Source organism: Zonotrichia leucophrys, chromosome 1A (genome assembly GCF_028769735.1).
Source record: "Zonotrichia leucophrys gambelii isolate GWCS_2022_RI chromosome 1A, RI_Zleu_2.0, whole genome shotgun sequence".
Taxonomy (NCBI): Eukaryota; Metazoa; Chordata; class Aves; order Passeriformes; family Passerellidae; genus Zonotrichia; species Zonotrichia leucophrys.
The window spans coordinates 7,441,834-7,463,054 of NC_088170.1; the positions used below are offsets into that span (position 1 = coordinate 7,441,834).

At 46.7% G+C, this 21,221-nt stretch overlaps 1 protein-coding gene across 2 annotated transcripts in view; it reads left to right on the forward strand.

Annotated features, from left to right (window-relative positions):
* The first annotated feature begins 5,879 nt into the window (after positions 1-5,879).
* The window catches only part of ETV6 (ETS variant transcription factor 6), a 120,701-nt gene continuing 105,359 nt past the window's right edge, over positions 5,880-21,221 (forward strand). For both annotated transcript variants that reach the window (XM_064730326.1, XM_064730336.1), the window contains exon 1: positions 5,880-6,049. In XM_064730326.1, the coding sequence (XP_064586396.1) occupies positions 6,017-6,049 (33 nt within the window). In that variant the 5' untranslated portion in view covers positions 5,880-6,016. The remainder of the gene's footprint in view (positions 6,050-21,221) is intronic.

Sequence of the window (21,221 nt, forward strand, 5' to 3'; positions counted from 1 at the left end):
TGTCCCTTCAGTTTCTATTTTCTTTCTTTATTTTTTTAATGTTTCACAGTAACAAAATATAGCTTGATGATTTTTCTACTTTTACCTTGAGTTACATAATAAAACTTAATGCTTCTTAATTTTTCTGGTCCACATAATTTAATTACATATGAAATCAAAAGGCAGGTGGAAAGGCAAAAAGGAATAGAGAAAAATAACAGAGAAGAAAGAAGAAGGAATGAAAGAGAAGAAAGAAATTTTTTAGCATTCAAAATTTGTGGGGGAAGTTTGAAAACATGTACTTTACAAGACAAAATCTGGAGGCAGGAAATGAAATACACACACATACAATTCAAGGAATTTTCCAAAGTAATTTTTCCCCTGAAGATCTTGTGATTTTGAGGTGAGATGCAACTGACTCATTATTTTGAATTCAAGAGGCTGTAAACACTGACACACACTTCACTGTTCTGGACTGTGAAAAAAACCAATCACAAAAGTAATAGCTTTTTATGCCTGAAATTGGGAGCTGGGCATCTAGTGCTTTGCAGAATTGTCCTCCAAAAATCCTATTTTTTGGTAACCTTTTCTGCTTTCCCTTACTTACCAGTGCTTTGCAGAAATGATGAGCCCATGCCCACAGCAATTTCTCTGTGGTCCCTGCTCTGGCCAGCACAGCCCTGCCCCTGTCACTGCACGTCTGTGGTGATGCCAGGAAGTTCCTCACATATCTGCAGAGATTTAAATTCCATTTAAACAACCAGCCCTGCTCAAGTAGGTTGAGTGGGGAGATTTTGCCTGGTGCAGCCCAGCCTCTTACCCCTCTGTCCCTCAGTTTGGAAGAGTCATCTCTGTTGAGGCCCAGTAATGTCAGCAGACCCATCAAGTCACATTTAAATCTGCTCAAACACTGGAAGACAAAAATAAAGCTAGTAATACAAGTGAGGCAAACAAGTGAGCACTAAATGAGTCAGTTAAGTTGTGCTGGAGAAAGATTAAGGGAAGGAAAAGATAACAGAGGAGAAGCAGTAGAATGAGTCAATGATAACTGGGCACTGGGAAGTAATGACTGGTTTGAAAACAAAAAGAGGAAAGGAAAAACCCTACTATGAACAAAGTCTCCTTAATAAAAGTCAATGATTATTGCAAACATCTGAGGCGTTGCTGTACACTGCTGAAACCAGACAAACAGTACACACAAAGGAAGGAATGAAAACCTTGGCTTTCAGCTCGATGTAGGTGGTCAAGTGTCAAACTCCTCTGGGAAAAAGGCTTCAACATCCTTCTGGGACATGTGAAAAAGCCCCTGGTTTAGCTGCTGAGCAAGTGCAAGTAGAAGACACTGGGAGTCTTGTGGCTGTGAAAGAGGCCCAGGTGGCAGAGAAGCAGTGGAAGCTGCTGGGCAGCTGTGGACAGAAAATTATAAGTCCTAATGAAAAGATGGCTTGTTTCCTTTTCTTCAGGGTTTGCTCTGTTTTTAGAGACAATCTTTAGACTAGAAAATACAATACCAATGCAAACTAGAGCCAGATTTTTCAAACCACTACGAGAAATACTTCAGTCTGATAATTTTCTCATCCTGCTGCTGTCCCCCAGCACAGCACCCACCTTCCCTTTCTGGGAGAGCCCTCAGCAAGGTGGGAGCTTGGCCTCGCCTCACAGGCCATGGCACCTTTTGCCTGTGTTAGTGTTGCTGACATCCATCCGAACAAAAAGTTAGGGGAATTCTGGCTGGAGTGTTGATGACAGGTGGCTCTGCCAGATCATAAATCCTAACTAATGGGTCCTCCCTGGAGATAAGCTAAGCAGTAGCCTCTAGGTGAGAGGGAAAGAAACTCACTGGGAGCCTGTTCAAGGTTAAATGCGAGCTAATGGACTTCCTTTCCGCTCTGTGCAATCTCCACGTGGCACAGATCTAAAGGGGAGCTGACAGCTCGAGCAGCTTCCTCTTACTTTTAAACCAGAACCACTGTCCTGCAACCATGGACCACCCTGCACATTGGGACCTTTGGTAGCAGTTTTCTTCTCCTGCCCAGAGCAGGCAGGACCTTAAAGCTCTGTCTCTCAAGAGACACAACTAATGAGAGGAACTGCAAGAAATCAGGGCAGAGAAACAAGGGCAGAACCAAGCAGAAAGCTAACACATGACACAGGGTTTGGCATCCTTGTTCAAAGGGTTCAAAGGTGCTCTCCAGTCACAGTCTATAGCACCTAGCCAGCATGGCTGAGGCAAACCTGCTTCTGTCGGCACGGGCACACCACAGGGTGGGGTGTGTTTTGTGCAGCCACATTTCCCTCCCAGCCTTCTTACAACTTCAGTGGGATTGACTTGTGGCTGAAGAGGTGCTCCAATCGTGGCTGTGGCCTTGTTCACCATTTCTATCCTTACTTTTTCTAGTTTCCATCCACTGAACTCACATTTAGTGGAGTATTGGAGAAAACAAACAGAATGAGCTGAGAGAGAACAGCTCTTGGAGCAGTGGGGAACAAAGCAACACGGACCCACTTATGTATCTGAAGATCTCTTTATTGTAAAAATTGGCCCCTTTTTATACCTTTAATTTCAACTGACAAAACAAGATTTAACAGAACTGAACAGAAAGAAGGCATCCATTGGCTGGCTCAGCTGCCACGCTGCTCTCCACATGTTCTCCCATCTAATCACCTTCCTGCTCATACCCTGTCCATACATTCCTTCAGCCATCACAATCTCACTTCCAACTGAGTTTCTTCTCACTCATAAAGGCCTCTCACCTCTCAATCAACTCCCAACCATCCAGCCTGCAGCTCTGCCTTTCCCATGCGACCTTCTCATGACCATGAACCATAGAAACTTTAATAATTATAACCCCATATCCTACAAGCTCTAAATCAGGTTGTGGTCTTGGACAGATACTTGCAACCATCCATGCTGGTTGAGAGGTTTGAGGGGATGGATCACAGCCTGTATTTGCAAGGACAATTAATCAAAGTCTGAGGAAAAGCAGCTGTCAGTGATCCCAGAAGGAAGAGATGTTGAAACTCCAGGCAGAAAACTGAAACTTGGGATGCACATCTTCGCCAGAATGTCTGTGGAGAAAACCAGATTGCAATGGAACTGCAAGATGGAACACTTCTGATTCAGAGCCATGTCAGGTGACAGATTCTGTACAAGCCTTTGAGGGAGCCTGCAGACAAACAAAGCTGTGATGGGACACCATGTGGGTATCCATGGGCTGAGAAAATGATGGCCAATTGAATGGGTATCAAAGAAGACCAACAACATAAGTAATAAAGTGGCTGCAGGGACTGATTAATGAAAGGAGAGAAAAAGAAAGGATGGTACCAAGTAGGAAAATAAGTGATACCTCTGTGTAAAACACAAACAGCCATCGAGGAGAAAAACTGTTTAGGGGAGTACACAGCGTGGGTGTAACCAGAAGTAATTGGGTGAAATTGAATAAATGAAAATATAGAACAAATATCTTCCTGACCATGGGGCTTTCTGGGCTGTGAAACAGACTCAGAAAGAAAGAGGTGCAAGCTCCAGTTCCTGAAGCATTTAAAAGAAAAATCATACAAGTGCTGTAAATCCTCTACCATCAGGGGAGCAGAGTAGATGACCTAACAAATCTTTTCCACTTCAAATTTTTATATTTGATATAAAGAATCTCAAAAACCTCCATCTTGCCATGAGACAGAGAATAATATAACCCAGCTTTCGGGGAAAGCCAGTGGTAATCTCCTGTAGGTGAAAAGGCAAAATGTCATGGTGATGAAGTAGAGAGGATAAGAGGGGAAAGAGAAGCAATGCTCTGTATTTGGCATTCAGTTTTGGACTCCTTGCTTTAAAAAGGACATTAAGGAGCTGTGGCATGTCCAGAGAAGGGCAACAGGGCTTGTGAAGGGTCTAGAAAATATGTCTTATGGGGAATGCCTGAGGGAGCTGGGGTTTAGTCTTGAGGAGGCTCTGGGGAGACCTCATTGCTCTCTACAACTCCCTGACAGGAGGGTGAAGGGGGCCAGTCCCTTCTGCCATGCCCTAAGTGAGAAAACGACAGGATATGGCCTTGGGCTGAGACTCAGGATTTTAAAATTGGTTATGAGAAAAAAAATGTCACAGTATGGGGGCGTCAGGCCTTGGAAGGGGCTGCCCAGGGAGGTGGTGGAGTCCCCATCCCTGAATGTGCTTAGAAGACATCTGGATCTGACACCAAGTGATACAGTTCAGTGATTTAGGGGATACAGCAGTGCTGGGTTGACAGTTGGGCTGGATGATCTGGAAGGATTCTTCCAACCTTGATGATTCCATGACTTTAAAGAGCAACAGCTCTACTTCATCCGTTCATCTGTGCTGAGGGAAGGCAGTAAATATGAATCCTTCACTGTTGAGTTGGTCCTATATTTCAAAAGGGTCATTGCTTGCTAGGCTGGGAGGGGATAGTACCATCCCTCATTTAGTTTAAGGCCAAAATGAAGCTGGTAAGAGGCTGCAAAGAGCAGGTCCTGCTTTGCAGAATGGACCAAGGGGTGCCTACAACACTCTGGCCTATTGGCCATGCAGGTGAACCAGCTGTGCATCGTGCCAGCACACCACGCTTAGGGCAGGCACCATGAAACATGAGCTCAGCCTTGCTCTGAGAGCACCGCGGTTGGATTCCCTCTCGTTTGCCATTTTTGGTAGCACCAAATCGCTTCCAGGAGCCTCCCCTATGGCAGCGCACAGCACCTTCCAGCAGCTCCAGAGGCAGCTCTGCCCTGCAGTCCTACGGGGACAGAGCAGTGCCCTGCTCCCAGGCAGCTTCAGGCCTTGCAATAAAGCGGGTGCATCTAAAAACCAGTCAGGCCCCCAGAAACTGCCCGTAAAATCAGAGAGATTTGGATGAAGAGATGGCCGAGGTGTTTTTCACTTTCTTCCTGCTCTTTTCCCTCTCATCAGGAGGGCTGGGGCTACACCGTGCAGGAACCAGGCAGAACCGGGCGCTGACCCCGTCGCGGATGGGAATCACACACAAGGCAGGGGCTGTGCCCACCCGCTGCCTGTGATACAGACACATCCCTGAAACCGCTCTGGGGTCCGAACGCAGGGCCTGGCCGGGCTCTGAACACGGGCACCGGGCCGGGCCTGGCCGGGCTCTGAGCACGGGACCGAACCGGCAGGGCCGAACCGGGCCGGTGGCGCCTCACGCACACGCCCCGTGCCCTCAGCGGCCGCGCTCCGCTTCCCGGCCGGAGCTGCCCGAGCGGCAGCGGAACAAAGCTCGCTGTGCCACCGGGGCCCGCCCGCCCCGGGACCGCCGCTCGGCGCTTAAAGGGCCCACGCGGTGTCAAACGGTCCCGGCTTGGCTACGGCGACGCGACTTGGCCGCGCCTTTCCAGCTTCCCCTAGCCCTGGCCGACCCGCAGCGCACCCAGGGCCCGGCCAGAGCCCGCCGCACGCCCGCTCCGCCCGCGGGCCGGGGGCGCTGGGCCGGCGGTGGCGGTCGCTCTCGGCGCGTCTCCTTTAAGGGGCGGTGCGGGTGCCGGGAACCCACGTCAGTTTCGGCCCCGAAACTCCGGATCAATGAGCGGCGGCGCGGGGCGGGGCGCAGCGCCCGGCCCGGCCCGGCCCCCGCTGCCGCCTTTCGGTTTCTCTCTTTTCCAGGAAGGAAAACACCGGCGGGGACCGGGGCCGCGTCCCCCCGCCCCCCACTTCCCTTCCCGCGCCCTCTTCCCCTCTTCCCGCGCGCGCGCGCGCATCGCCTCTCGCGCGGAGCCGCGAGCACGCGCAAGGCGCACACGCGCGCGGGGTGGGGGGGGCGCGGGCGGCCGCGCGCGCGCGCCCGCGGGGAGCGGCGGCGGCAGCAGCGAGGAGCGGCCCCGGCCCCGCGGCCCGACCCCCCCGCGCCACCCCGGCCCGCCGCGCCCGCCCCCGGCCGCCACTTCCCCTTGAGGGGACGGGCCGGGTCGGGCCGCGCCGCCGCGCCGGGAGAGGAGCGGAAAGTGGGGAAAGCCCGAGAACTTCCCGTCTGCCCGCCCGCGCCTGCCCCGTCGGGCTCCGCCGAGTCCCTCCAGAGAGATGTCTGAGACTCCTGCTCCGTGTTGCATCAAGGTAAAGCCCCGTCCCTCCGCCCGGCCGGCCCCTGTCAGCGCGGGTCGGGGCGGTGGGCTCCGCCGTGCTTTGCCCAGGGTTATTTTGGTGGAAATAACTGGTTTTCCCTCCTCTGATTTTCACGCGGGCGGGCGGGGGTCCTTGCCCCCGTTTGTGGGCGCTCCGGCCGCGGTGCCGCGGGCTGTCAGCGCCCTGCGCTGCCCGGGGGGGACACGGCGGCGGGCCCGGCTCGGCCGGCGTGGCTCTCACGGCACGGAGCTGTGAGGGGGCCCCGGAGCCCGGCCCGGCCTCCCGCGGGCTCGGCTGCCCGCCGTCCCCGCCAGCAACTTCGTAGAAAGTTTCCTGCCGTCGGGGAGATGCAGCCGCTCCTGCTTCCGCCTGTGGTGGGTCGTGGGTCTTTCTCTCTGTCTTTTTCTCTCTGTCTTTACTGAATTTTAATATTTTCCCCCTTCTTATCCGTATTAGTGCTGTTTATTTTAGTGGTTGCGATTCCTGGCACCGCTTGCCGGTGGCAGGTAGGGGAGAGCCAGGGCTGCCCGCCCGGCCCCGCTCCGGCAGGGGCTGAGGGATGTGGGATGTGTTTCCCCCTGCCCTGGCCTGCTGGACAAGGGCTTACCCAGGGAAGTTTATCGTTTTAAGTGGAGGCGGCATGAAGCGGAGACAATGGAAACAAAATTGAGTTTCCTTTTTTGTCCAGACCCTTCCTATCTAGCAGCCCACTGCTTTCCTCTCGCCTTCCCTCACTCCCCGGTTTTGCATTTTATTTAGGAGTCGCTTTGTCTTGTTGCAAGCCAGGAATCTCCCTTTTGCTCCTGACTAACTGTGCCCGAGTAAGAAAGAGATCTTTAGTGGTTGTCTCTCCCTGCCCGGAAGAAAGAGGTGACTTCCAGACTCTCTCTGGAATAAACACTTATTCAGCATGATGCTCTTTTGTTTGCTTGTCCCGTGTGCGTACGGGGGAGTCTTGCCTTCTGGATGGTGGGAACACAATTTGAAAACTTCTGGGTGTGTTTTCTCTTGCTGAGTTAAATGCAATCAGGCCTGTGTCCCGTGAAGTCTCGTGGCTTAGAGTCTAGTTTGACTTTTCGTAACACAGACAGGCAAACTGGATAACGGGGTATTGAATGTGTGTTACTCTATGGTGAAATGCTAATGCAGGCAAAACGTGTTCTATTAACTCATTGGCTTCCTAAAGATATATAAAATGAGATATAGTTGCTGTTTTTTTCTGGTAAGCTCCGTGGAAAGGTAGGATGTGTTCTCTGGACCAAAGAACACAAATGTAATGAAAAAGTTGTGTCATATGAGCTGTATTTCCTTGTTTTCGACGTGTCATTTTGAAAATAGGAGGCTTCCTTCTGCTCTTACTGAAATCAACAACCATGCTGTTGATTTCAGGAACTGTAAAACTGCAAAACTGGTCCTTACCCAGTGTCACTAAGGTACGTTACAGAATTGTACTGTAAGTAATCAGTTTCCTAACTGGAGAGATACAGACTTTTCCTTCAGTTTTGACATTAACAAATGCCACATTTCCATTACATTTCAACAGTTACTGGAAAACTGATTTTTTTAAAGAAGTGACTGATTGTAAACATGATCCGAGCTTATTTTTTAATGTACCTTTTGTCTACGTGTACAAACTGCTGTTACAGGCTTCTCTGTTACTGGCTATTTTAGCAGTTTCAAATTTTAAAATTAAAACTTTGCAGTCAAAAATGTGAACTTCAAATGAAAACATTTCTTTACCAGTCTAACCGTTCTGAGTAGCCTTCCCTTAAGCTTTTCTGACTATCGTTGCTTTTTGGACACTTTTTTAAACCAGGTTGTAAAGGTGATTGCGTTCAGCAGCTGGATTTAAGAGGAGCTGTTTAAATGTTAGTTGATTATATGAGTGCCACTGATAATTTCTTCAGTGTTCCAGTCTGGCTCATGGCATGGAATGTGATATTGAGGCAGGGGAAAAAAGCAGCACAGAGTACCCCAACTTCGCTGCCTTGTTCTGAAAAGTAGGGGAGTGTTGTGCTACGTGGGTGCCACAAATTTTCACTGGCAGCCTGTGAGCGGGAAGCAGTGGTGCTGGTGGGTGTGTTTTCTTGTTTTCTTGTTCTTTTCTTGGTTTGTTGTTGGTGTTCTTTCTTCCCCTTCCTCCTCCAATTCGGGACAGGGGTGCAGGCAGTCAATGCCACAGCACCTGGGGTGATGAGCACGGAAAGGTTCAGCAGAGAAGGTGAAGGCTGGTGCTTTCTTTGTGCCCGAGCTGCTCTTATTGTGTTAGAGAAGTGCTCCAAACAGATTTGGGAAAACTTTGAGGAGGTGAAGTCTTGGTGTATATTTTATTACTGGTAATCAGTGTAAGCTTGCAGTAATATCTTGGGTTGTGTGAAGTAGTTATCAGTATGTGTGTGTGATTGTGTATTGATGTGTGCTTGCTTTGCAGCAGGTATGTGCTGGCTGACTCCTGTGGGAGATGAAAAATACCCTGCTGATAGCCAGAGCCTGCCAGCACTTGGGTGTGTGCTTGCCTGGCATGGCAGGCAGACCCACTGTGCGCTTGTGGCAGGCAGGTTGGGCGTGTGTGTAGGGTCTAAAGTTTGGAGAGAACTCATCCTGGGGTTTAGAAGGTAAAATCTCAGGGGTGAGAGATGAGGATGAAGGTTGAGCCCTCAGTTTTTGCTACAGCTTCCGATGTCAGTGTGCTCTGCATTGACTGGGAGGCTTTGGGGCTGTGGTGAATCCAATATGAGAGGGCTTGAAGGCTTTTGCCTCTGAGGTCAGCTGGGAAGGGGCGTCTGGTGTGGTTGTGACGGTCAGACTCTTTTTTCAGAGATGGAATATCTGTGTTGGTAGTAAACCTGCTCCTCTGATCCTGAGCCACAGTAGTTAGCTGATGATATTGTTGTAAATAGTGCCACGGTGTTGGCACTCATTACAGTACTGGCAAGTGATCCTTAGGGCCTCACCTCTCCTCCCACAGATGGGAGAACTGAGGCACCAGGGGAGTGTAAACATCTTGGCAAAGACATACAAAGCAAAAGCTCAAGGGGAGACAGACTAGCAGTTTAGACACAGATGATGATTTTTGTGATTAATTAAGGTCTATGTGGTGATAAGTTCTGTTCAAAACCTCACCTGGAGCTTTCTGATTGTCAGGATCTCCTTAATTTTTTGCCTGAAATGAATATACCTTGAGAATATCACTGTGGTGTCATACAGAGATTGAAAATACAGCAGGCAAGTGGAGGGCTCCCAAAGGGCACAGTTTAATTTGTTTATTTTTTATAAATATGACACTTTCAGTTGCTTAGTCTGACTTACCATGTGACCATACAATTGTGCTAGCACAAGTGTGGAGTAGTGTGGGAACTAAAACTGGGGATATGGGGACAGATGAGCTGCTTCAGGTCTTGCAGACCCGGAGCTCTCAGAGCCCAGAGTCCCTTGTGTGCCCCTGGCTGATGCTTGAGCTGAGACTCAGAGTGCTTTCTGTGCTTTCTGTGGGCAGCACAGGAGGCACAGAGCCTCGCTGAAATCAGGTTTCACAACTGTTTCAGTGCAGATTTTATGTAGGTGCAAGCTTGGTGGATGTAGGTGCTCTCTCTTGTGCTGAGCTCAGTGGGGTGGCTGCAGGAGTCCCTCAGCACAGGATCCTGTAGCTGAAGGGCTTCACAGAGTGCTCATTTGGATTGAATGATTTGCTTTGTAATAGTTTAAAAAAGACAGAGGAAAGAAAAAGCTCAAAGGCAAGGAATCAGTGTAGTGTTTGAGTTTTCAATCTTTGTTTTCCCTGACTGACTTTTTCGATGGTGGGTTATGTCTCCTGCTCCCTTATTGATGCTTCTTCTCTCTCACTGAAGGCTTCCCATGCTGAGGGACTGTTCAGCTCCTCGTGGCCAGAATCTGCTGCCCTCAGCCAAGGCTGAGTATCTGCCAGTGCAGAGCATGTTCCTCCGTGTTTACTGTGTACAGGGAGGAGGATCCTCCTTCTGTTAGTGCCAGTGACAAAGCTGTCATTAAATCCAGTGGTGGAGGATTGAATGGTAGAAGAGCAGTGTTTGGAAGTACATACCATTTAACACCTGATTAATCACTTAACTCCTTGGCACCAAGTAAATTGAATCCCTCTGAAGCAAAATTTTACTAGCACTGTCCCAATTAAACAGTGGTCATTAGCATTCACTGTGTCATTACAGGTGAAGTCAGTTTCCTGGGAGGCAACCCATTAAAAGAGCATCTTGAATCTGAAATGCCCCAGTGAAACAGAGTATACTTTAATGATAATTTATATGCATATTGCAGCGTGCATCCCACAGTGCCTTTTGGAGGGAGGTGGCTAAACGGTGCTGTGCTGATAGAAATGATGATAAGAGGGACATGAAGTCTTCCACAGTGACACAGAAGCAATCTTCCTGCCTTTTAGAAAAGTTATCCGAGTCCTGCAGTGCTTGAATTCTGAGTTCTTCTGACAAAAGTTCTCCTAATAAACTGCTTACTGCAGGAAAGGGAGAGAACTGAGGTGACTGGTGGTTTTGGCCAGTAATACGGTTTTGACCTACAGTCCAAAAACTGGCTAACTTGTTTTAGGGTTCTTTTTGCATATGTTTGTTTTGGAGTATTTTGTAGTTCACTGCCTTCAGCTGAGCATCCCCAGAGTACCAGCAGCTCAAAAGCCAGTGCTGAAATTGATCTGAAAGTGATCACCTTGTCTTTTGCTTTCCCTATCTGTGAAACAAGCATAAAATAATAATAAATGTTCCTATACAGGGCAGTAGCAGGGCTAAGTACTTGTGATGCAGCATGGAAACAAACAGTGTTTATTACAGAAATCAGGCACAGTGATCTGGTTTGTACCTGGCTTTTTAGTTCACACAGTGCTTTGGGGGCAGGGGTTTGGTGGTGGTTGTTTGGCTGTTGCTTTTTGGTGTGGGCCCCCTATTTCTGCTGAGCAGTCAGAGCAGGATCTTGGAGCTTCAGCGTGTCCTGAGGTCTGGATCAGCCACACGTGGGCAGGGTGGTGTTTCTGTGCCCACAGCCTACATGGAAGGTGGCTTTGGAAGAGGCTGGCACGTGTTGCTGCCACAATCCTGTTCCTGGCAGGGAGGGATGGCAGCCAGATGTGGCTGCCAGAGCAATCCCCACCACCTTCCCTGACCACCGCCCTTCCCAGGGCTCCCTGAAGCTGATGCAGAGCAGGTTCCATGCACAGTTCTTCCAGGTGTTAACTCCTTCCCTGGTGAGGACAGGATGATGATGAACTGCTAGCATTGCCACAGTAATTCAGTTTTAAGTTGCAGCGTGTCCCTGTGCCTCCCGAAGGAAGGAGGCTGCCCGGAGCAGCCCATGGTGGGATGTTCCTCCAGGCAGTTGTGGAGCAGCCAAACCAAACCCAGGTATGTTCAGCCTGAGCAAAGAGAGCAGAGACCAAACTTCTGTGCTTTTACCACTGATTCCTGCTAGTGTGGGTTATTTTTTAGGTCTACAACCCATGCCAAATTCAGACCATACTGGTTCTGATGTTGCTGACTTGTCTTCAGGCAGTGTTTTGTTGAAGCACAGAGAACTACATTCTTCATCTTCTTCTTTAGTAACATATGGGACTCAAGCCTAGATTATAGTGACTGCTTTTGGTTTTTTCTTTTCTTTTTTTTTTCTTTTTCTTTTTTTTTTATGCCACTGCTGGCAGGAAAATAAATGCAGAAAACTCCAGCCAAAGTTAAACTTGTTTGTGGAATGTCCTGGAGCACTGATAAATAAAGGATTTTGAAAAGGGTTAAGCTTTTCACTGATAGATAGTATCATCTGCTGTAATGTTACAAAGCTCTAAAGGAGCTGGGTACAGCAGTTAAGGAAAGCTATAAATGATTCTTCATCTAAATGAATTTCCAAAGGTTATTCCTTGTTAAACCACATGCAGTGTCTTTGCTTCCGTGTTGTTCTTGTATAGTTTGCAAAGACTGTCTTGGTGAGGACAGTCTGGAGAGAAAAAGGGTCTGAAGGAGATTCTCACTGCAGTGTGTGTTGGTGTTCTATGGAATGTATGCACATAGAAATACATAGCATTGGGGATAATTTTAAAGATGTGTATATTGCCAAGAGTAGCATTGAGATGTGTTAATACAACTCCAAAAAAGTCCTTTGGATGTGGCAGCTGGATTTCCCATATTTAACTATTAACAGCTGCCCAATATTAAATCCAGAGTTTGGATGTTTAATTTTAAACTAAAATTAAATATGATTATGAGTGGGGACAATGAATGATTTCGTGGGGTTTTTTGTTGTGTTTGCTTTTGTTGCAGTTTTTGTTTTGGGCTTTTTCTAGCCAGCTCAAGTAGGGCTAGATCAAGAAATTGTAGATTATTTGTTTTAGGAGTTTAGTCTGGAGAAAACCAACTGACAACCACTAGGGACTATCCTTAAAACTGAAGAAATGAAGCAGAGAGTGAGGTTCTTTATATGGTTCAAATTTCAACTGAATGTAGCTGAAGTGATTTTTTTTCATTGTCTTCAGTGGGATCCTCCTAAACATATCTTAACAGAAACTAGGAATGTTTTCTACATGGTCTGGGATTCTGTGGAAATCTATGAACTTGGAGCTCTACTAGGTAAATAAAATGTCTAATAACAGTGCCAGAGATAGCAGTACTAAAATTCAGAGATGGATTTACCCAGATAGTAGGGCCACAACAAGGCATTCTGTAGCTGCAAACCATGTTTCCCCTTTAGTTTCTGTCATTGGTGGAGCCCCATGGAAATTTGCTGATACTCTTGGAGGTGCAATGCAGTGATGCCAGCATTTACAGCACTACTGGGGAGCCCTTTCCTGGCCTTCTATAAGGTCTACATTGTGATTTCCCTTCTCTATGGCAGAACTAACAGGTTTTTTCTCCTGGTGGGTTAGAATTGGAGACAGTTGTTTTACCACATTCCCTCTTGAATGGCTTGTTCTCATCTTCCTGCTTGCCTTGTGCTTTAAAACACAGGCAAAGCCAAGCATTTTCTGACCTGGCCAAAGCTGAGCTTTGTTAGAGTGTGAGGAACTTGAGGTTCTGGGCTGAGGCTTTTGGTTCCATCTGTCACTGGAGGCTACTGAGAAAAACATTCCTCAGCAGATGGATCTTCCCTGCCACATCTGTGAGAGGCTGCTTGGATGTTTCCAGCAGGCACCACTGTTAAAGACTGGCTGCAGCTTAAAGCCTGCAGAGGCAAGGAGGTGGTGCTGATGGGCCATTGTCACCTGTGCCACTGCCCTTCCCCTGCCATGGTGCCAGCAGGGTCACTCCAGCTCATGGGCACGGCTCCCTGCACTTCAGAGCACCACGGCTGGCTTGGGCAGCCTGCTGGGGACACGTGCAGCTGTTGGATGCCCTTGCCATGCTGGGTGCACACCTGAGTGGCAGACCCACCATCTCCCTGGAGGTGAGGAAATGAAGGGCTGGGCTGCTTTCACAGAGGGATGAGGATGCACTCAGTGCTGCCAGGGGTTCCAGGAATGGCACCAGCTTGCAGGAACAGGAGTGTTGATGGGTATGGATTCCATTCTCAGTTGGCAGACTGAGTGGTTGTGTCACTGTCTCATGACTTGAGCAAATGTGCTCTCTGGAAGAGGACCTGGGGAAGACTGTGGGAGCAGCTTCCAGGAGAAGGTTCTGGGATGTAAAATGTTTCATGGCTTGTGGCTTGAGATATGTATCACCCATTGTACAGTAAACACTGGGCTCCTGTACACTGGAGATGCTGTCCCAGCAAACTGCCTCACAGCAGCTGAGTCATCAGAGCCATCCATGACTGACCATGTGCTGGCTTCTATTACCTCCCAATGGGGACAAATTACAACCTCAAAGTGAGAAGAGAGTGAATTGATGGTGTATGCAGAGCCAATTAGCACAGCCAAGTGAGCTGTGTTGACAGGCAGTGGCTGCAGCCTTGGAGGAGTGGGCAGAAAGTGCAGGGATGGGGGTTTTCCTTGGTAGTTTTGAGTGGGGCACTTTCAAAACTTTCTGCTTAATAGAAGCACCAAGGTCTCTTTGAGATGTTCAGTACTGCTGATAGACCTCCCAGAACTGGTCTGGCACCTGGGATCATATTTTAGGAAATGGTTTGGTTAGTGAATGTAAGAGAAAGCTGAGCTCAGTTTTCGATTTGGGGTGAAATAGGCTAAAAAACTACCAACATAGTGGGAAAGCAACAGGGAGTAAAATAGAAATTATCTGTATATTGCAGTTTGAATCTATTCTGTTTATCAGTTTTGATTACAGTGTGCCTTTCTGACTACTGGAGAATACACAGAAATGTGCAGTGGAGTTGCCTGGGGAAGCTTCTACAGGAAGACAGGCTGCAGTGCCTGGGACTTTTTGGCTTGGAAAGGAGACTGCTGAGGGAGATCTAATAGAAAATTGTAAAATTGCACAGCAGTGTAGGAAGGAGAGCAACTCCTGCTAGTTCATAGTTAAGAGCAGGCAATGACCTTACTAGCCAGGGAGATTAAAACAAGTGCTTCTTCCATCTGTGGAGCTGTGGAGCTCACTGCTGCAGGGTGGTGTGGAGGCTAAAAGTGCAAATAGATTTTAAAAATGAGGGTGGATGAACATGAGGAAGATACTAAGACTAACAGCCTGTGTGTGGGGGAACCTCCCTCTATTTACCCTGGGGAAAGTTAGGTTTTTTTCTGTGTGCTAAACCTTTCCCAAAACACAGACTTCTTTGGGGATAAGATCATAGACTTGCTCTGATGCTGTGTAGGAATTCAGATGCTTCCATATAAAATTTTGTACTCTGGAAGGATGGTCTTAAATACACTTCTCCATCAGGCTCTTGTCAAGTCTCAGCTCCTGCAGTCTTGATTTCCAGAAGTGTAGTTAATTGTTAGAGAGAAGAGAGCTAAGGAAGAGTTGATGTCTGTGACTCTGAGACTCATCAGGTCAAGGTTGCTTGGACTAGCAGGAGATTGGCTTTGCTTCTGTATTTACCCAGATTCAGGTGCCAGAAGGGAAAACTTTGAGGGAATGCACAAAATTTGAATTACAGCTCAGGATTTGAAAAAGTTTTCTGGTTTTGGGGAAGAGACAATTGATTGTTTCTAAGAGCCAAATGTGGGTTAGCCATGCTTTTCAGAGGTCTCCTAATTACCATTATCACCCTTGTGAAATGCGTTGCTGAGGCATTAACTCCTTTGCACGGGTGTGACAAATGGGGTCCCAACTGGAGCTTGTAGCAATGGGCATCAGAGCTGCTGCTCTCACTGCCTGGCCAAATGTTGCAAACACTCACTCAGCTGTGTCACTTGCTAAGGAATGCTGTCATTTGTATACTTTGCATCATGCTTTGACTGTGTTTGGTTTTGTTTTTTTTTTTTTTTGGTTTTTTTTTTTGGTTTTTAAATGGCAAACAGAAGAATGGCTATACAAAATCAATTCTGCTATTATTTTGCATGTGTAGTTTTTAGGTATTTTCCTAAAGGGTGTTGGATGGCCATTAAAATGTATTGATGTGCAGCTAAAAATGGCTTTTAACCTAAATTTAGTTTTCCTCTCTGCTAATCTATACAATGCCCACAAATATCTATTTAAGTAATTGGATAGTCTCATAAAGATTTAGTTAGGTTTTTATTTTGGCAAATAACAAATTACTTTATTTGCTGAATGATTGATTTTTTTGGTAATAATTTTGCATGTTGTCATGATTGGCTTTGCAGTGAAATGTAATTGCAAGTGCAGTGTCCAGCATCAAAACCTGAGCATTAAAAGTAGTTCTTAAGAAGAAAGAAAGGTTTACAATTGATGAAATGGAAGTATCTGGTACATTTTCAAGTGATATTATGGAATAACAAGCTTTTTTCTTAAGCACATGAATTTTCATTTTTTTTAATTGTACTGATTGTTTTCTGCCATGTTGATTTAGTATTAGTAGATTTTGTACCCTCACCTCTCACCTTTTGTTGAGTGGAGGAAGGAAACAAGCTTTCTGTTTCTGCAGCCCTAAAGCATTTCCCAGCTTTGGATTATGTAGTCATTGTAATGAACTAATTGCCTGAGCTGAAAGAAGAAAATCTTCTCTCCATATCTGTTACCAGAAGTTTTGCTCTTTGACAGGTTCAGGCTCTAGAGGTAGAACAGTGGGTCCCACTTGCTTGAATGTGCTTTGGCATTTAGTGCTTGAGATTTATCTTTAAAATGATTTTCTGCTATTGTTGTTATACCTGGATATCAATGCACTCTAGTTTCATGTTCCTTAGTTTGTATTAAATGTGGGGAAAATAACCCAAACCCCTTAAAATTTCAGTTTTTAAAAGAAGTGGCCTGGAAACATTGTACATGTTGAGACATAATGCCTAGACTGCAGTGCCAGTCAGAATATTTTTCTCTTCTCTGCGTGTTACCCTCTATACTGTTTTCATTTAATGCTTTAGTGGTGAGCTCCATCTTCAGCCACAGAGTGCTGCAGCAATGGAAATCAGCTGATGGGAGAGATTCCTCCAGTTTGGCATCAAGGTTTGGCTTTGCCAGCAAGAAGGGGAGCCGTGGTAGCTGCAGAACAGGCTGTTGGTTCCAGATGACCCAAACCCCTTATGGCAGCAGTGTTCTTGGGAAGAAAAGGCTCAGAAGCAACAGGTTTTAGCTCATGTCCTGTAGGAGAGGTGTGACACCCAAAAGTCTCTGTTAGCTCCATGTTTGTCTTGTCCCTCCCCCTGAGGGAGGGCCCAGGACTGTCCTGTCTCCCAGATGGGAGCAGAGTGGCATCCTGGAGTCCCTTGGTGCCCGTGGGCTGCAGCTCAGTGACCCTGTGCTCCCCCACAGGGGTGTCCCCAGCCCTTTGCCTGCAGGGTCCCCCTCCCTGCTGGCTGGGCAGGTGATGCTCTGCTCCTCCATCGCTCCTGCTGGCTCTTCCTGCTTGGGGTGACAACCTCACGGCCCTGTGCATGTCCCCAGGAGGTGAAGGCTGATGTCACCATCACTTCATCGAGTGGAGTTATGGGGTGAACCTAAATACTGATGAGAGAGAGGTCTGTTTGCCTTCAGTCTAGACTGGGGTTTCATAATTCCCTGTTTCCCATCACTGGTCCACAGGGCACCCTGTCATATGAAAAATACTTGTTCTGCTCTGTAGGCTTCAGCCTCCTTTTTGTTGAACAAGAGGAGAAGTCTTTTCCCAAGTAACAACTGAGATTCTGTAATTTTCTTAGCCTCAGTTAAAAGATGAGCATAGGTAGACCCAGGTTGTTGGCACAGCAGTGAGGAAGGTGTGAAAGCCATAGATTGCAGACATGGAGGTAGTCCCTTCCATGATTTGCCTACTGAGGACACTGAATGCTGGCCTGGGGTGAGGTTTAGAGCATATTTACATTTAAACATTACAGTTAGTCTATGCATATTTAAATCTCCATCTTCTAAAGAGGAAAAAAAAACAGCAAACCCCAAAATAAATTAAGGGATTGAATTAGTAGAGTTGGCTAGAGTGATACTTTTGGGGATGGAGAAAGTACTATTTTTGGGTTGCTCTCTACATAACACCTGAGAAACAGAGCCACTTTGCACTGACTGGTCCTCAGAATGCTTTTCATCAAATTACTTGCTAAAAAAAAAGAAAAAACCAAAAAAAAAGTGGTTTAGTTGGTATCTATGCTTCTGGAAATAAATACATCTACTTGAAAAACAGGCATTTTTGTTTAGAATTTGTCCCTGTGGATTTTCTGAGAAAACTTACCACAGTCTTCAAAGTTCCAACACACTGCTCACCTGCACGTTTTTGTAGCCACATATTGATGGTAAGAGCCCAGGTGGGTTGTCCTGCACTTCAGGGCTGGAATTTCTCTCTTGATTTGCAGTGAGGTTCCCAGGCTGTGCTGCTCTCAGCCCACCCACCCTCACAGCCAGACACACAGAAATTTAAAGGTTTTCTGTGGCACTGCTGCAAGGTGGAGCATGGGGAGGCTCTCCACACAATTGTAGAGAGGGAGCTGTTTGAACCAGGCAAAGATCTGATATCTGTAATCCTGCACACCTACTCTAGGCTGTGGGATTGGAGGTAGTTGTAGGAAGGAAAACAAGAACGAAAGAAGTAGGGTGGGCTTGAAACTGAAGAAATTAAAAGTGAGGATGAAGAGTTTGCTATGATGAGCAGCAAGGCCCATTGCAGACTCCTGTGGAAATCATAAAAACATCATAAAAATCAATTGCTTTAGTCATGAGAGGCAGAGGCAGGGAGAAGCTGAATTGCAAAGGGTTATTTCTCATTGTATGGGAGGATCAGATGGAAGCACCTGGCAGTTTAGGAGAGTGGGAAGTCTGTTTTCATACAACATGCAGTGAGGTTCCAAAACTTGCTGCCAGCAGGTGTGATGTAGGGCCAAGCAGGCAATTGTTCTCAGAAGACAGTTCCTACTACACAGATTTATCCAGGACCATTCACTGCAAAGAGAACAGCTGTGCTCCTTGGCTCAGAAAAACCCTAACCTGTGGATTTCTGTGGGTGTGTGCAACAGAGTTTATTCCTTGTGCTCTTACCCTGAGCATTTCCTGTTGGGTGTTGCTGGAAATGTGGTATTAGCTTAGACAGACCTTTGAGCTGACCAGGACTACTGTGTTTTTCCATTTTAATTTAGGACTTTCATATTTGGTGCTTGACTCTGTACAGATGCCTCTGACAAGTGGAAAAATAACAGGAAAACCTCTCATGTGAATCAGACCTTCTGCTCTGTTTCTTGATCTTGTTGTGCTATTTCCTTAGCAGAGGTAACCTGACCATCTGAAATTCATGAGAGGAATGTTCTTCAGACTATGAAATGAATTTTGTTTGGGAAAATTCCTGGGGATTTTCCTATCCTTGACACTCCTCTTGGGCTGTGATGCTATTTATTGGCATAAAGTGCCTTGACCTATTTTATTTCTCGAGGCTTTTCTCAAGATTTGGCTGAGAGAGGGTGGAAAAAATAATTAGATTGTTAGATAATTCAAATGCTGTGTGCTGTGTCAGGCACACCTCTTCTCATGTCTGATAAGTGAACACAGTTCCTTACATGGAACTTTCTTCAGATGGCACAAACATGTAACCACATGATGAACAGGTGTTATACAATACAGGGACAATTCCAGCACTTCCATTAATTTATTCAGTTGGCATGCCTGAAACCTGCATGGAGTGACTATCTTGCTTTGATAGTTCAATCTTTTTACCTTTCAGTCCCTGACTCTTCTTTTCAAATCCCCAAAAGCTGGGAAAATTGAGAAGGAAGTGTTGCTTACTGAGTGCCTGGACTTCATTTTTCTACACACAACTGTTAGAAAATGATCAAGCCAGCAGACAGGACCTTCTCATGGGACTGTGTGTGCACCAAATGCTTTCCTTCTATTGAGCTCTTTCTCAAATGGTGCTTGTCCTGTGTTGGAACTAGAGAAGGGAGCTGGCTAAAAAGGAAAAGCTCAACCTGCAGATGCTTCTGTGACCTTTACAAATCCCCCCATCTGGAATGGTGTCCTGCAGCAGGCAGGCATCCCCACTATAACAGCCTGCTCTCACACTGTGTGTCATTGCCTGGCTTTAGGCAGGACTGAGTTGTGGTGCCTGTGAAGCACAACTTGCTCACCTCTGATTTTCCTGAGGTCCTGTCCCACTGCAGCAGCCTGGAGTCACCTCTGGGACCTTCCTTTGCTGCTCTAGGTGCTGGTACAGAGCCTCCTCAATGTCTAAAGACATTGCACCTGTACCAACACATTAAAACAGAAGCAGAAAGTCCCAAAAGATGCTGATAGCTGAAGAAATTGTTTTTCCAGTGTTAAACACAAGGAAGTTAATTTTATCATTCCATACAAAAGCAAATTGAAGTATGTATACTGTGAAGTATGTCTATATCCCATGCAAAGTCTGGACAGGCATTTTCTTAACCCACTGTGCAAGCACAACAGTAACATGACCAAAGGCTGTATTATTTGGTTTCATAGATAAATCTTTCATTTCTAACTCACTTGCACCCAACTATTTAGCTCCTGAATTTCCCACTCAGGCTTTGGGCATTGCTGTGTTCATGGTGCTGGAGTGCCATCAGTGACAGATGAGCAGTTAGTGGTGCACTCTTTAATGCAGAACTCACTTTAGGCTGGTGAAGCTCAATTTTACCATACCTGCCTTTTCTAGTGCTCAGCCCACCCCTTTCTCACCATTACAGATGGATAGCCCTGCACAGTCATGCTGAATTTTTCTGCAGGTTTGTACCTCAAGTTTTACCTCACCCTTCATACTTTTGAAGCCACAGTTCTTAAAAGGGGTGATGGTGAAGATGCTGGGAAAACACCACCCTGGGAGACTGAAGTGTTTGTTCTTCAAGTCACTTGAAATGGGAGCTAAATGATAAGCCTTGTTTTGGAAAGCAGAAGTATTCTGTCTGATCTTGTCCTTCCAGTGGGGGAAAAAAGGGTGAGGATTTGATAATTTATACGGCAATATGGTCCTAAACTTGGACTGATTTAGACTGCTAATGGAAAGTACTTTGACTTTTTAACTGTGTGATGTCAGATGAAGGGATAATCTTGGACTGTCTGATTTCCCTTGCTGCTGGGTTGCACAGCATCTGCCTAAAAGGAAAAGGCAGTGTGCAGACACCAGTGTGCAAACATGGTGGGCTCACAGGGCCTGCATTCCCTCCATTCCTCAGTCTCAGGTCTCACTGGTGTTCATTGTTAATTATTCTGGCTCTGGGCTTGTTAAGAAACCCTGAAACCCAAACATTTTCCAGGCACAAGTCACTTGTGCTAGGATGTTTGTTTAACTAGTGACTGGCTTTCTCTTGTTTTTCCTCTTACTCATAAGAGGTGAGGATCTTTGAGGATGATGAAAAGAAGAGTCCTGCTCAAAATATGGTGAGGCATGTGAAAATTGTAACTTCAGCAGGGGTTCTGGGGCTTTGTTCTAGGTTGACTCTGCCAATTCCTGAATTATACAGCGTGGCTGTACAAGTCACACCATCCTTGCCTGCCCTGACAGTGTCTCTGAAGGAGTATTTGCTCATAGCCAGCTTTGAGTTGATCACTTCTCCATAAATTTTTAACCTTTCTTTAAAGGCACTACAAAAGTGCCCCACTGTTGTTTCACTGAGGTTAAAGTTTGATGAAGCTCTTAAGGTAAGGTGGTGGCACCCTGAAAGATCTCATTCCACCCTTTCTTCTGCCATGGGCTGGCACAA